Source organism: Dermacentor albipictus, chromosome 1 (assembly GCF_038994185.2).
Source record: "Dermacentor albipictus isolate Rhodes 1998 colony chromosome 1, USDA_Dalb.pri_finalv2, whole genome shotgun sequence".
Classification (NCBI taxonomy): Eukaryota; Metazoa; Arthropoda; class Arachnida; order Ixodida; family Ixodidae; genus Dermacentor; species Dermacentor albipictus.
In genome coordinates this window covers 138,853,228-138,870,640 of record NC_091821.1, presented here as the reverse complement: position 1 = coordinate 138,870,640, position 17,413 = coordinate 138,853,228, and the positions used below count along the sequence as shown (strand labels likewise).

General features: G+C 42.3%; 1 protein-coding gene across 2 annotated transcripts in view; it reads right to left on the bottom strand.

Moving 5' to 3' along the window:
- The window catches only part of LOC135911831 (VPS9 domain-containing protein 1-like), a 64,622-nt gene that overhangs the window by 35,259 nt on the left and 11,950 nt on the right, over positions 1–17,413 (bottom strand). For both annotated transcript variants that reach the window (XR_010567465.1, XM_065444177.1), the window contains exons 2-4: positions 10,947–11,019; positions 6,438–6,527; positions 2,379–2,649 (exon numbers count right to left, since the gene is read on the bottom strand). Coding sequence is in view for 1 of the 2 variants with exons in the window: in XM_065444177.1 (XP_065300249.1) it covers positions 2,379–2,649; positions 6,438–6,527; positions 10,947–11,019 (434 nt within the window). In the remaining variant the exon portion in view is untranslated. The remainder of the gene's footprint in view (positions 1–2,378; positions 2,650–6,437; positions 6,528–10,946; positions 11,020–17,413) is intronic.

Genomic DNA, 17,413 nt, shown 5'->3' with positions numbered 1-17,413 from the left:
GTGTGCCACGGAAAAACACAGGAGCATGTCTGCTTCACTATAGCTGTTACAGAAGTTTCGTAGGCTTCATTCTGACGTGCGTCAGCAGCACACACTTCCGACGGCTCGTAGAAATACAAGATCAAAGCTCATGCCTATCTGCTCAGGTGAGCTGATTGGAGGTGCAAAGGCAAATGGCACACCAACATGGCTGCACTTCTGGCTTCAAAAATGTAATGCGAGGGTCTTTCCTATTTTGTTTCTTTCCTCCATGGGGTATAGCATCTATGAATAGCTGCCAAATCTCTCATGCAACGCACACATACAAACTGGTGCTTCTCTATAGGGTGATGAACCGCTGCTGGATACAAACACAAGCAGAGCCTAAGCTTGTGTTTTGTTTGCAGTGAGTGTTTTGTTTATACTGAGGCAGATTTGGTGACAGTTCTGCTTAATCCTAATAGGTAATAAATAATTATAGACATAAGAAACTGCATTTTGCTTCACATGGCACAATTTCATGTATACCATATCAAAGTGAAAGACAGCGCCAATTGACCAGTAGGGCTCAACACCAGCTACTACAGGTGACGACACTACACTACCTCCTGTGCCAGACCAGTTTTTCCCTATCTGCCTCACTTGCCACTTCACATTCCCCATGAAATCAGAAGAGTCATGGGGAATGAAAAGGGGGCGTGGCCTAGAAGTACACTTGGCTTTTACACATAGCTTGTTAACTCTGTCTCTGTGCATGATCGTGTTCCAACAACATAGACAATAAGGTTTCATTCTAGCTGTTGATGTGCTGTTATCGAATTTCTTGTTAATCAAGAAATTGTAACTTAAGGATGCAAAGACATTAACATGAATGAAGGTGGGAGAAGCAAAACAATGACATTGAACTTCGAAAGCAGGACAATGCATTATTGGCATTTGTTTTAACCACAAGCATGATGACAAATGTGAGTAGCCGTTATCAATTATTTTTTAACAGCTGAAATGCCCTATAAGCTCACAAAGCAGGGCTAGCTGGTGCACATCGAAGAGAAGCAGCACGGAATACAGTGAATGAGAGGTCGCAAGAATAGGCAGGTCATGAGAACGGAAGAACTGCTAAGCATCAGACAGTAGGATATACAGTCAACTTTTCTTAATTCAACCCTGAAGAAACTGATTGAATTATCTGGCAGGTCAAATTAAACAAGAGGATGAAAATATGCCAAAACATACCTCTGCCTCATGTGGCAATACTAGTCTGAATCTAAGACACTCCGAATCTAACACACACACAGTTTTTATAGGTTCATAAGTAGAACACTAACACAGAAATTATATTAGAGCTCCTAAACAACATAGAAATCTAAATCACACCCAATTTTTTTACGAAGAAAAATGTAGCATGTCACCAATTCTAGCAATAAGAAAAGGATGAATCCAGCAAAATTTAGCTTCACGCAATGAAAACTTATTTGCACTTATTGTTCATTATTGTCACTTTCAGACAGCACTTTATCACTGTCTGTAGGCTCAACCATGTCCTCTTCCATGCAGTCCAGTGCATGTTTGATACTCCCCAACAATCACAAATGGCATAGTCGCCCATGCCTACACTAAATACTCTGCTAATTTATCCTGCAATGAATTCCCTGTAATGCAAAAAACACATGACACAACTAGTTGCCTCTAGCTTATCATGTATAAACCTTAGCTTTTGAATGAGCTTGCATAACCAAAGACTGAAAGCGGCATGTAGTCATTATGCCGTGTTATGCTATGCGAGAGCTTGTTCTGTCACCATCATGCGACAAATGGCAATGACGCTGGCTAGTCTGGCTCTGACTATACGATGCTGAAAACACTATGACACAGTTCTGGATTAACATGCAATTGCACCATGCAGGAAATTTTCAAACCAATTTTCTTGGAAAAAGAAAAATGCATGCATCAAAAGCTAGCAGATACTCTAATCATTCATTGTGAGCTTTTGCTGCTTTCGCTGGAAAAATCTGTCTAGGACAGTCCTAAAAAAGTGCTTTCAGCAAGGGATGATGTGTTTTCGATGCATTCACTATCCCCTAGCACCTCCAAGACAAGCACTGCAGCCATCGGGGTCACTAGTGGGGTTAAGCGCTTTTGTGTCAACCAGACAAGTTCTCATTCTCTGGTGCTGGCCAATTTCAGGATCGACATAATGAAAGTTTTGGCTTATAGAAATGTATGTGCTGGCGAGGATCTTCAACCGGGATCAAATTACTTTACTGTATAAGAGAAATTACTATTTACAATATCCCCATTTGGAAGCTCGTAAATTGCACAGAACACCTCTGGCAAAAAGTTCAGCATGGTGCAACATTAACGAGAGTGATGCCACATTAAACAGAAGTTATTAACCGCACCTTGTTACTTTGGTCTTTGTGAGTGTACCACATGTTCTCACAGTAAACATGGGGTTGGAGAGCAGTGCAGCATCAGAAGAGGCATCCGAATGTGGCTGCTGATGTGACTGTCGTGACAGAATCCGAGGAGCCAAAAATGCCACAGATGGCAGACCCGCCCCACCTAGTACCTCAGGCGTGCATGGGGTCTCCAACTCAACAGTGGGCAATGGACATGAATAGGTTTCATTATATCTTTCTTGTTCAGCATAGAACTGGTTCAGTGATGTTCCTGCAAAGTAACAAACCATCTCTATTTCCCATATCAAAAGCATGACTTCCTAAGAACTGAAAATACAAAGAGTGACATTAATTTAAACAGCTAGTTGATAAAGTCTTTTGGTGGTCTATTCAAATCTGCCAGTTGCTCACATTTCAGCAGAAAAGGCACTTTTGTATGTGATATTACACCTCAATGCATTTTGTGCTGAAACAAAGATCTTTTTGCTATTGGGCTAACTTAACCTCAATGTGCAAGTGTGCAGGTCACGGAGGCAGCTAAAGTGACAAATCAGAGTTTTAATAAGCAACATATTCACAGCGGTGTGTGAAAGTTACAAATACATTGCACAGTGGCTACATGAATGCGTGTTGGTGGCATGCCTTTCTTATTTTTTTTATTAGTGACATCCTTACAATACAGCCATAGCTACCAACAAAACTGTATAGCACATTGATGTTCTGTACAATATTCTACACTGCCCTGCATGTGACTTGTACCTCCTGCATAGGTGTAGGTTTTCTTGCAGTTGGTTTTTAAAGTACATGCAGGATCACCATGGCTGCTCTTCGTCAGTTGCTGCAGGAACAACTTGTTTTTGGTGTAAGAGGAGAAGGGAAACGGAGGGGCTCGATTTTTTTTAAATCACGACCATATAAAGCCAGCAGACAATGAAGCCAAGGAAAGCATGAAAAATGTAGAAAATAATGAAGGAAAGGAGAAATTAAAGCAGACAAAAAGATAATTTGTCACTGGCGGGGACCGAACCCACAACTTTCAAATAATGCAAAGGTTGTGGGTCCGGTCCTATCAGAACTGTGTTCTATCAACAATGTCATTAACTTTGGCTTTCAATATGTTATTTCAATAATATATACATATGTCTATCCCCATGCTACTCTAACAAAGCATTAGTAAAGAGATCTTTCCAAAAGGTTACCATATATGTATACAGGGTGTCCAGACTATCATGCACCAAGATTTAAAAATATTCAAATGCCACCTAGCTGGACAGAACAGAGGTAATGTTACTTGCCATCACGTGGAGACACTCAGATTATTTTTTGCATTCTGCCTATTTATATAGTTAGTCTTAATCAACTTTCAAATGTTATAATTAGATGAAAAGTGTCAATGAGAGAATTGAAGAGCAACATGAAAAACTCCCTATACAGCTTTTTGTTGCTCACTACATGCTACCTAAGGGTATTTTTCTAAGTGTGAAAGGAGCCCGCGAATACAGGCAATGTGCCTCGAGCGGCCAGTCTCATGGCAATTTTGCATGTAGTCGTGGTCACAGTACGAGCACCAAGACACCTAAGTTGACCAACAGGCCTTTAAAGTTTTAAAAAGACCCCAGTTCTCATGCTGGCTTTAAACATATCCTCAACTTACTTAGCTTTCATAGCGGAGCTGTATATGTCTACCCTTTCATGCATTTTTCAATGTCTGTGCCTCAAAGCTCCTGCACCCTCTATGAAGAGGCATTCTGACATCTGGCATGGCAAGAGGAAAGCTAAGAAACCACCTAATACATAGTTTCATACAATAATTACTAGAGGGAACTCTGCCGCTAGTGTCTATGGTCGGTGCAATCGGGGCAGTTCTGCCAGCATGGGAATTATGGGAAGTACCATATTTATTCGAATCTAGACCAATAGTTTTTTGTTTTTTTTCAAATAATAAATCTCTAGGGTTGGCTTAGATTTGAGGATTTTAAAAACGCGCCAGTTTGTAATTGAAAATGATAAATGTGGTTCATAGCTAGCGTAATCTAGAAAAGTCAGTATTGCAGCTGCTACTAACCATACCAGCAGCCAATTGAAGTACACGAGCGACGTCGCCACTTTGGCCTGTTTCTCCCTGTATGGTGGCTAGCCACCATACTACCTGTGTCGCATCGTGTACCTGAGCCACTTCGTGTGACCAGAAGTGAGCACCGCCACTAGGGGCAGCAGATATTCAGGGGGCCTTGCTCTCCGCCAATTCTGCTGGCACAAGCATGGATAATTTACAACCTCACTCAGCATTGAAACACCCATACCTCAAGATATGCCCTTTTTCGTTATTCAGATGCCTAATTCTGAGCATGTGGAAGGTTTCATGCCGCTTACTGTCAAAATATCGTCATTTCCAAACTGAAAGAGATGCGTCGTCTGCTCGAGCAGATGACGCATGATCGGAGGTTGCTCTTGTAACCCTCAAGACATGAGGCCGGCTGCTGCACCCGGCTGCTCACATATTTCAAATGCTGGAGAGAGCAGAAGCAGTTTACCAGAAACATGCTGAAAAGCCTGATGCTTACAACCTCACCATCAATGAAATGCTTGATAAGCATCGCATTCGATTTCCATGTTCCAAGCACAAGGTAGACATTGCAGTGCATCTTTTAAATTACTATGTTGGGTTGAGGATGTGACAGTTCAGCAAACAAAGAAGGTCTGACAGCAGCAAGTCGCGCAACTTGAGAAAGCTGGCTAAGCTTGTGTGAGCTACGTGCGCTGTTCTGCCAGCTGAGGGGTCAAATGTAAGAACTCTTGGTGCAAACAGCCGGCCAATTCTGATATCGAAATAACGGAAGATTGGGCCCACAGAAATGTATAGGCGCTAGCCGGGACCTTCGGTCAGGTTCAAATTAACCAAGAAATTGAATAACTCGAGTCATATTAACGGCAGTCTACTGTAAATATATATAATTTTGTCAGAAATGTTGATTTTCTCGAAGTCACCATGCGCTCAAATACCTTGCGCACCTGGTATTTCATATTATTTTATGTATTTACCACTCCTTTATGAGATAAAGAATTTCTGTAGAGTCACTCCTATCACCCAGAAAATGGTCACATCCACAGCTGAGGACCACTGCTATATAGGTGACAGAGCTACCATAACAGTCCTCTCAAACAGACAACACACTTTGGAGCATACATATATATATTTTATTTTTACTCAATCGAACTTTTTCTAATAAACTTGTTGTGCACATACCTGTGAGAGAACTTCTTTTTATAGACAATTTTTTTGTACCATGTGTGACCGCACAGTTGCACATGGTCAGCCATTTTTTTGAATTAATAAAGGGTCCTGAACATTTCGCTGCGCATGTTCGAAGAAAGGTTTTTGCACTCACTGCTCCACTGTTCTAAAATTTTGCAGAATGATTGCATTTCGGTGTTGACTTTGTTTAGTATAACACTTGGCACAGTTAATTGCCTGATTTTTAAGAAAGAAATTCAAATTTGCCTGTGCTTATGGGGATGCGAGCTGCTGCCGCGACGGCGAAAGCATAAACTTGTGTCGCCGCCTACCATCAGCTGCAGAAAGCAGCATTTCAGGGAGGGCAGTTGCCTGTGCCAGGAGCGGTCAACATGGGGCAGCCCTCCGTGAAATGCTGCCTTCTGCAGCTGATGGTAGGTGGCGACACAAGTTTACGCTTGTGCCGTCGCGGCAGCAGCTCGCATCCCCATAAATGCAGGCAAATTTGAACTTTTTCTTAAAAAACAGGCAATTAACTGTACCAAGTGTTACACTAAACGAAGTCGACGCCAAAATGCGATCATTCTAGAAAACTTGAGCAAGAACAGTGCAGCAGTGAGTGCAAATTTTTTTTTCAAACATGCGCAGAGAAATATTCAGGACCCTGTAGTACATGGGGGCCATTTGTGCCACAGCACGCAGCCTTCTTGTTGTTGCACATGCATCAACAAACCATGCCCAAAGAATGAGAACTGCAAGTCACAAACAAAATTCAACTACCAATCAATGCGACCTTAAACATCATGAGTATGCTTCTTACATACCTATTATCTTTTCCACTCTGTCTAGGCACTGCCTTGCAACAGAAATTACTTTTTTGGCATTGTCCACAGGTACTGGAGTCTCTGGGATGCCTGTTCCAAGTAAAAAGAGGAAAACTTCCACAGTCATTACAGAAGTAACAAACAAATGGCTCCAAGAATAAGGCATAGCTACAGCTGCATGTTCCTAGTTTTTCTTTCAAGACCACACAACTGCACAATTTGGGTAATCTAAAGCATTCGTTTGCGAAATTAGGTGATCAAGGATGTGTAGAGCATCTTCACCAGCCTGATGATATGTCTACTGCAAGACAACGAATGCTCATAAAAATGTCAACTACCCATGCCCTGCGTCAACCAAATCCATCCATATGCCTCCAAAAATTTTCTGCTGTTCTTCCATTGGTATATTTGGTAACACTAGTAGATCACCAGTTATCTGGTCTACGAATGGCCTGCCCCTCAGACTCCACCACTCTTTATAATTTCAACGAAAACACAATCCGCTCATGTTCAAATCCCGATCCGTACCACCGTATGTTTACCTCTTGAATAAGCATGGTGATCACACACCTCCAGTAATTGTTCCTGTGATATAATGGTGGAAGAGGTGCCTTTGAGGTGAGCGTACATGTTACATTGAAGAATTCATATATGCAAAAAATATATAAATATTAAATAATTAAAGGCACAATGGTGCACATTATATGAGTTTGAACATCTCGTAACAGTTTTAAAACATTACTTATAAAAGTAATGTCTCCTTTTTCAGGGACCTAAGTTTTATCGCACGATGGCAACACACCTGCAGAACATAGTGAAAGCTCAATTTAACGAAGCCACATTTACCACCAAAATACCTTCATTATATCCTATACTAATATGAGCATATATTTGCTACACACTGATAGTGGCAAGAAACATTTTAGATTTACATTACCATATACAATAATTAATCATACCTATGTTTGTTATATTGAGGTACAAACATAAAGTTAAAGTTAAATTCTGGTGTTTTATGTGCCTAAACTATGATAGGATTATGAGGCACACCATATTTGGAGACTCTGGATTAATTTTGACTACCTGGGTTTCTTTAACGTGCACCCAATGCACGGTACACAGGTGTTTTTGCATTTCACACCAATAAAAATGCAGCCACCGCAGCCGAGATTCGATCCTTCACACTTGGGCTTAGCAGCTCAACACCAAAGCCACTATGCCACCACAGTGGGTGAGTACAGCCATGTGGAAACCAATGATAAAGGAAAATAATAGACTCTTTTTGAGGCTTCTGTGTACATCCATTACTTCATGCCAGATTAGCAATAAATAAGAATTAATGGCCGACATGCAGGGTTTGTCCATAAAGTAATGAGACTGGATCTGGTAAAAAGAATTTATTGATAAGATCGGTACATATTATTAAAATTCTTCGAAGCAGTCTCCTTGGGCGTCGATACACAGCAAACAACACAATTCCCACGCTGCAAACGCTTTCTGGAAGTTAGCTGCCATAACCTCTTTCAGAGACCCTGTGAAAGTCCGTTGGATGGCAGGAACATCGTCAAAACGATTACTTTTCAGGCTTCTCTTGAGGTTTGGGAACAGGAAAAAGGCTGCCGTGCTCACAACGGGGCTGTATGGTGGCTGTGGCAAGGTAGACCAGGTAGGCAGTCACAGCGAAGGCGGCGTGAGCTGGAGCGTTGTTGTGGTGGAGCTTCCAGCAATCGGCAACCTCCACTTGTTTCTGTTTGATGGCTCTGTAAAGGCGCTCAAGGATTCCTTCTTAGAACACAGCACTGACAGTCCGTCCCAGAGGTACAAATTCTTTGTGGGCCACCCTACATTTGTCAAAAAAGGCAATGAACATTGTCTTAACCTTGGACTTCGACATCTCGCTTCCTTGGAGTGCAGTGGGGAGTTCGCAGTGTGCCACTCAAACTTTGGCGCTTGGTTTCGGGGTCATACTGGAACACCCATGATTTGTCGCCTGTTATTACGCTGTCTAAAAAATCCCATTCACTTTATAACTGCACCAACATTTCATGGGAATCATCAACTAGTCGTTTTTGTTCATCACTCAACACTTTTGGCACTAATTTCAAACAAACATTGTGCATGTTCAAATTTTCTGAAATAATTTTGTGAACCGTAGTTTTGCACATGTTGAGGCCTTCAGAGATTAATCTGATACTCGAACAATGGTCAGAGTCCAGGAGATTTTTTACTTTGGCCACATTTTCGTCCAAACTACTCCTTGAAGGGCGTCCAGATCACTCCATGTCTTCAACAGTCTCCTGTCCGTTCTTGAACTCACTAAACCACCTGAAAACATTGGCCCTTGACAAGACGTCATCTCTGTAAGCCTCCTTAACCAAGGCAAGCGTCTCAGAAGCAGTTTTGCCCAGGTGAAAGCAAAATTTAATCGCGTACTGCTGCTCCAGCGAACGCTATATTTTTTGTTTTCTGCCGAGACAAAAACTCAAAAACAGCTTTTGCAGCCCTTTAGATCGTCACAGCGTCAGAACTCGGAAGCGACTGCCTCCCAGTGTGTTACTTAGCTTAGAACCCTCACCAAAAATCCCGCATTCAGGGAGTGCGCTACTGGTGACTGCAGCGCTACGCGACAGGCAGTCTCATTACTTTACGGACAAGCCCTGTATGTGCCTTGATTTCTTTCTTTAAAAAAATGAGGCATCAGTACAAGATAACTTTTGAGACTTGCTTAACTTCTATGATGTGTGCATTCAAGTTTATCTGAGCAATTTATTTATTACTTGGACTATCTCTCACTCTCTGCCTCCTTTTTCTGTTAATATGGAGAGTTATCATGCACCTATCCTTGAGACATAGCTCCACACCCAACTTTCTGAAAAAACATCAATTTCACAAAATATGGCGAGATATCACCCACTTCAGCAAGTGCACTGCAGACCACACACTGTCACAGCGTACTCGTGCATTTTAAGAGCAGCTTGCTGCAGCCATAGATGGCATTTTATTTAATTGTGAGTGTTGCTTGTGAAGGCACACATTTACCAATATAATCTATTAAGTACACAGCACTAACAAATGCCAACAAAACAATATTTTTTGCGCTCAGCTTACAAAATTTAGCTTTTAGGAGACATCATCACCCCTCATTCCCATCAATTATGTCGACTGGGAGAGGGCAAGTTGAGCAATAACTGCTGATATTACATCAGTCATTTTCCAACTGAGTAAAGTTGGCACAGACGCATCATTAATCATCACCATCACAGCCAGGGGAATCGCATGTGTAGAAAAATCCAGACCCCTAAAGGGCACCAGTAATGTTTTGACATGCTACTCGTATGAATGTAGCAGCTATATATTTCTACAGCTGCTCCTGGTGCTCCATAATTTGTGAAAAATAGCTGAGAAGTTTAAACAACAAACCCACAGACTTTCGCAAAACACAAGAGACATACCAATGACAACAATGACGTCCTATGGATATCCTATGGACATTCACTGGCAGAACATATATTTCCTAGGGGTGTGCGGAATATGTCCTGCAGATGTCCTTCACATGACCACTTGGCCACACTTTGCTTGTCCTGCAGACATCCCTTGCATGTCCACAAGGGACATTATGGGGACATGTAGACTACATGCCTTTTGCACAGTGTTTGCCATAATGTCAATTACGGTTTCAGCACAAGCTGTGTGACAGATGCAACAGGCAGACCACCCATGCATGAAGAACAGATCTATACATTGTGTGCACATGTTACGAGTGCACACATGTGTGTGGAAGTGCAGCACATACCTCATTCTTCTAGGCTTTCCGCAAAGTGCAAGTGCCTTATTGAACTAATTAAGTTTCCAAAGTAAATTGCGTCAGAAAATTCGTACAGTACAACATACACACGAGCTGCAGACTTGATAGCTTCGGATTGTAATTTGAACATGCGAGAAAACACAATTCTGTTAAGAGAAAACTCGGACAAAGGCTTAATTAGACAACAAATATATGGTGTATGTCAAAAAAGGTCCACGTGGGATAACTTTGGCATATCCATGGTAGAATATCTGGAACAGGTCCATGTGCAATGTCCCTGGGACATTCGTAATAGGATATACGAAATTGGATGTCCAGCGGATGTCCTATTTGCATCCTAAATGGTGCATGGCCATTGGGACATGATTCGTATGTCCTATGGACTAAGTGCTTTCAATGGGACACTAGGTTGCTGAATATTGTATAACAACAGAGACAATTATAATTATAAGGTATAAATCTTAAAGTGATAGTCTAGTGAACAGGAGGCTGAGCAGAATCCAAAACATATTTCAGAAATGAAAAAGAAGTCATGCACTTCGTGCACACTAATAGTAGTCGAGGAGCACATCTATATGTGGAAAGCACACATAGTCCAGGCAAAGCTTTGCCTGGGCTAGGTGTGCTTTCCACACATAGATCTGACACTCAACTACTGTGAATACATTAGGTATTGCACATGAAGTGATTAGAATCACACTCACCATGAGACTCGTAATCCTTCAGCAAGCTGGCAGCAATGGCGTCCAGGCTTTTTAAATAGTTTACATAGGCTTTCTGAAAGTATAAGTGAGGGGGCTTACACACTTTGTGGACATGGTAGGAAACAGTAATATGAGTGCTTGTGCAGCTTCCCAGGTTTTAAATAATGTTGCATGAGTATCTACCGCATGGCACGTCAGCACCTCGTAACAGTGAGAAGCAGCGAAATTCAGCAAACCATTGTGCCTGCACTCAAAGCACATATCACTGCGAGCATGATCTGCTACAACAAACGTCTCTCTAGGGTTATCAGTGAAATCCTGCTTTGAAAAAAAAAAAAAGAAGTCTATGTGAAGCACAGGGTGTCTACCAAGTCGACATTTTCAAATTCCCTAAGTTCTCCAGGTTTTCCCCGAGTGCCTTTACAAAATTCCATGAGCAACACAGAACTTCGCGTTTTGTCAAGACGGGCCGACACTATGCCGCCTGATGCTGTCACTCTCTAAGTAAGCATGTTAAAAAAAAACTGCTTCATCCAGTTTGAATAGGAAGGAGTAATATTTATTTTATTCCAAACAGAAAACTGAAGGGAGTGGTAGTAAAATGCACAGCGAATAAATCATTTTCGAAAAAAAAAATGGTAAAGCCCATTGCAAATAGAGTTGAACATTTTTAAACATGAATAAAAATAGATACATATAGAAGCAAATATTTTCGAAAATAAGCTATTTCCATCAACTGATTGGTATTAGGCCTGAACTTTGTCACAAGTGAGATTCTCTTGGCAGCTGGAAAGTCAACCTCAGCTGTCCCAACACACTCTCAGCCCCCACAGAATGCCTCAGTGTTGTGTTTTACTGCATTAAAAGAGTTTATTTTGGTTTGGATGAGGGTCACCTGCACATCGGCATAAGCCAACACTTTTATTTTTAAGTTCAAGCTCCTTCAAAAAAGAGGCGGCACAGTTCATTCCTCAATGCGACAGCCCTTTCTGTTCTCGTCCTCTTCCTGTCGCACGTTCGCCCCATGGACCATTTGAAGAATCTTCTTGATCAATTGTACATCAACGTCCAATTTTTCGGACTCCCTAGGAATTTCATTGAAAGCTTCTGAAAAATCGGGTGGTCCGAAAAAAATGACTGCATATCTTTTACTGCCCTTAAGGTCTCGGATCACCACAGGCACGTCCGAAAAAACTCTGAAGGCCTAGCAGTACACTTATTAGGGCTATCAGTGCTTGTACTATAGAGGCTAGGTTATCCTAGTGTCGTGAAGGCGCGAGCCGATGTGAAATACTTTGTTATGCTATGGCAGATGGCGCCAGCGCTTGCTGGTGGGTTGCTCTTGCGGGCTCCGTGCGCTTTTCAGCGGGCGCTCGCAAGTGACCGGCCCTTCAGAAAGTTCAGAAAACAGGCATGCAATAATCTATGAGAGCCAGTCAACCTTACAAAATTAGCAAGCACGCTTATCGCGACGAGCGGTGAAATAAAACTGTTTTGGGCTAGTTGGCCCATAGCTGGTTATGACAGCAGCGTAACCAAGATGAAGAGACACAGAAATGAGACGGTGTGCTTGTCATGTGTTTCTATGTGCCTTGTCTTCGTCTCTGTTCTGCTGCCATTTTAACCAGAGTGACGGAAGCTACGCAAGCAGCTGCAATAAAATGGGGTTGGTATTTTTTTTTTTTTTTTCTACGGGAGATGCGACACCAATCAGCCCACAAATGTGGAGAGAGTAAATTGAATGTATTCTGTTTGTCTCGCGCATATAATTTATTGCAGCTTAACAAAATTGCATACTATGGTCCACAAAAACGCTGTATGGGGAGCGCTTCCAAAAACCTATGTGACAAGTTTTTTTTGTTTTGTTTGTTTTATTGCACAACGAAGGTAGGTATGTACAAAAACGGGGAGCATTTTCGTGACTGTTGTTCTACTGGCATCACCTAATTTTCAGGAGCTTCTGCTTTTCTCTTTGTGTGTTCCGTTCCATGTTCTTTGCTTTTGCAAAGAAGTGCAGCCTCGTCAGTGTGTAGAACTTTATTATGTTTGTTGTCAAACTCTCCCCATGCTCACTGCAATCCACTTCTTTAAGCTTCGCTCCCAGAAGGAAATGCAAAAAGCAGACCAAGCATGAAGCTGATTCCTGTTGAAATACACAGTAAATGTGTCCTCAACTTTAGAAACAAGCTCCTTAACAGCTTTGAAAAGGTAGATCAAGCCCCCATGATCAAACTGCCTTGTTAGTATAGAATTTCCACCACAATCTGCTTGTAGGTGCAAAATACAAAGGCGAGAGACACACTCTGGGCGTCGAAATCTGTCTAAAGGCTTTCTGACAACATAGCCAGCTATATAATACACTAATCTACTGTCACTCTGCTTTGACACAGTTGTCATGATCCAACTGTTTGCCTTGTGTTTTTAACACAGATTCTACACACTCCAAATCGCCATCATCCAATAGCTCATCAATAATTTTTGTTAGGTGGTCAGCCTTTCGTTTTACAACATCAGGTGGCTTTAAGAGTGCAGTTACAAAATCTCCTGGTGAGTTCCCATATTTAGGAGGCCTTGCCAGACTGTAAAATGACAAGCTGTTTATTAAAATTAAAAAGCATTCCGGTGAAGGATTGTCATTACAACCGAAGGATTGCCTTACAACACCAAGCATATTTTCCATTTTGTCCTGACTAAGATTAGCTGTTAACAAGTACTTGTAGCCTAGTGAGCTACTTAAGTAGTCTAAAAGGGACAGAGTGCTTTTCATGGTCATACGCAGACCGAGGGCAGTTCCAGGGCTAAGAAATCCACCACCATGCTTGGCAGCATAATCTTCCCATTCTGCAAGGAATGCAATGCACTCTTCAAGAAACTTTGCACTTGGAGAGTTGGGTCGGAGGCCTTTAGATGGTGTTTTTGAAGTCATAAATATTGACCTTTCCATAAGCTTCACAAGCTCTTTTGTCGGCTCAGTTGTTCTAAAGTGCCTGTCCAAATGAATTTTATAGAAAAAAATCCCCTTTAGTACCTCCTCGCAAAATAGCTGGAAGGCTAAGTTCGCGAGCATTTTTTTTTTTTTCAGACGCATTTGGATGAATGTGTGAGCGGGTAATGTGTGGCATTACTTTAAGAGTTAGTGAACCATGTCCAAGGCATTGTCACAGAAGTTCAGCACATCGCATTGCACCAAACCGTGGCACTACGGTGTCAACGTAAATAAAGGCTGGAACAAAACGAACTACGTCGGTGCACGTGCTACCCAAAACTGACGACGACTTGCGTCTGCATTCCTTCAGCTGGCATCAGTAACCCGATGGATGGATGGATGAGGCTCAACCCTTTGAATCGAGCAGCGGCGGCGCGCGCCACCTAGCCTTGAATGGTACTATATGCATGCATATCTATGCACTTACTCCTTTACTCTTGCGTTGATATTATCCACCAATCAGATAGCCTCCGTTTAGTTATTTCTATCTGTTCAAAGTCTATTTTACTTTCACTGTCTTTAAAACCCAAAGCTTTGAATAGTTCCCCGTTGCATACAACTGCAGGGTGAAGTTGTTTGCAAGCAAGTATCAGGTGTTCAGCCGTTTCCTCCTCCTCTCCACATGCCCCGCACAACAAGTCTATCTCCTGGTATCTGGCTCGGTACGTTTTAGTCCGCAGTACACCTGTCCTGGCCTCAAACAACGAGCTTCCCTTAGAGTTATCGTAAATATTTTCTTTGGCTATTTCTTGCTTAAACGTCCTGTATGTCTCTGATGCTGATTTGGTTTGCATCTCTGTTTTCCACATACCCCTCTCTGTCTCCTCTACTTTTTTCTTGACGGATGATTCTCTACCTGTCCCCCCACTGCTGCCCAAGTATTTGCTTGACAATTTTCTAGTTCGCTTCCTCCACCTTGTGTCAACATTCCTCGTGTATAAGTAACTGAAAAACTTCCTAGCCCACCGCATTTCCCCAATTTTTTTCAATCGCTCCTCAAATGCTATCTTGCTACTAGCCTCTCTGCCCTCGAAAGAAGACCATCCCAGATCCCCCTGCAACCCAAGATTTGGTGTCTTGCCTTGTGCTCCCAGAGCGAGCCTACCCACACCACGTTGCCTAGTTTCCAACTGTGCCCGGGTCTCTGCTCTCATACATAGAACTGCATTGGCAAAAGTCGGGCCCAGAACCATTACCCCCCTTCCATATCCCTCATACCACCTCGTACCTATTGTAGTTCCACAGTATCCTACTTCTCATAATCGCTGCACTTCTGTAACCTTTAGTCGTTAGATATTTTTCATACTCTGTCAGATACTCAATGCCATTATTTATCCACACCCCAAGAGACTTGCACTTATCGACTATCTCCAGCGTGGCCTCCTGTATCTTATGCTCGCCGCAAATGTTATCATTAAAAATCATGACTGCTGATTTTTCTTTGCTAAACTTCCAAGCCTAATCTGTCTCTTTCTGTACCACATATGACCATCAATCCCTGCAGACCTTCTGTATTGTCAGCCATTAACACAATATCATTCGCATACATCAGTCCTGGTAATGACTGTTCAATCAATTTTCCTTGTTTGAAAAATGATAGGTTGAAGCCAAGTCCACTTTGCTGTATTTTGGCCTCTAAATCTTGTAGGTACAGCATAAACATCAGAGGTTACAATGGACACCCCTGCCTAAGCCCCCGCCGAATCATTACAGGCTCCAAAACCTGCTTTTCACATTGTGTAATCACCCGGTTACATTTACAGATATCTTTTAAGAAATTGGTTACTCCATCTTGCACTCCTAAAGTTTCCAGAATGCCCCACAAGCCCTCGAAGTACACTGTCATAGGCTCCCTTGATATCCAAAAAAGCCAGCCTAGGAGCCCGTGTTCCTTTTCAGCTATTTCAATGCACTGTGTTAAAGAGAACAGATTGTCTTCTAGCCTCCTATGCTTCCGGAACACATTTTGTAGCTCTCCAAGCACCCCCTCATTCTCTACCCATGCCTGCGGTCTGTCCTTTATAATCTGCATAACCACCCTGTAAACCACTGACGTCAATGTTATAGGCCGCTAGTTATTTATGTCAGCTTCGTCCCCCTTTCGCTTATATATCATTCTCATCATACTTAGCCTCCAGTCGTCAGGTACTTTACCATCCATTAGCATTTTGCTCACTACCTCCCTTAATGCTTTCTTAAATTTCGGGCCCAATTTCTTTATTACCATAATTGGAATACCATCCGGGCCTGCTGATGTGCTACTTGGTACCCTCTTTTCAGCCCTTTCCCACTCTCTTTGCCCAAGCAAAAGCAGTGGATTGACCGGGCTAACCCTCTTCGACATACTGCATGTACCATTTCTCTGTTCTGTAAATTTTTCCCTCATCATGGTTCCTATATGCTCCATTGCCTCCTCTCCTTCTAACCGAGTACCTTGGGCTGTTACTATATACCTCTGCTCTAGGCTTGTCCTATTACCGAAGGAGTTCAGATGTTGCCAGAATTTCCTAGCTGCCTGTTTATCTTTTTTATTGCTTACTTCCGACAGCCATTGGGACCCTTTTGTCTTGATTTTCTCGTTGATCAAATAGGATGGTTCCCTTCTGCATTTTATGTAGTTTACCCATTTCCTCTCTACTTCTGCTTCAGGTTCTCCCTTACTTTTGGAATACCCGTGTTCCCTGGAGGCTTCCTGACATTTCTTTATGGCCTTTCTAACCTCTTCATCCCACCAGCTCTTGAGTTTTTGTATCCCTTGCCTTACTTTCCTGACTCCCGCCTGATCTAGCTCACGCTCAAATAGTCTCATTAACTTTGGGTAAGTCCAATCAGTTTCAGTACCCTCTGATATTTCTTCTTCAATATGTTTGGCCGCTATTTCCACTTGCTCTTCCGAGTAAAAAATCCCATCTGGCATTTCCTCATGTGTCGTTCATGCTCTAGTTTCTCTCTTAAAACTCAACTTGATATGCTTGTGGTCGCTACCTATACTTCTAGGGCCCTGTTCATCTATAAGCATGGCTCCTAATCTATTGTACATCCTATGTGACATTAACGCATAATCTATTGTCGAGTGTCGACCCCCTACCTCCCATGTTATGATCCCGTCACACTTCTCAGTAGAGTTACAGACAACTAAGTTATGCCTTTCACACATATCCGGCAGCATGTTACCTGTGGAGTCTGTGTACCCATCCATATCTTCAACATGCACATTCATGTCTCTTAATACAATTATCTCACATCCTTTTCCTAGCTCATTGATGTCCGCTGCTATACAGTCTGAAATTTTTTTTGTTTTCCTCTTTAGCACTTAATCCTGTCCAAAGGTATACAAAGCCTAGAAGTGTTTTCGCCCCTGCTACTTTTCCTTTTAGCCATAAATGCTCCTTGCATTCCTGTTTGACCCTTTGCCAATTTGTATTTTTATGAATGAGTGCTCCGATTCCCTCGCTCTTTCTGCTACCCTGCACTCTGTTGC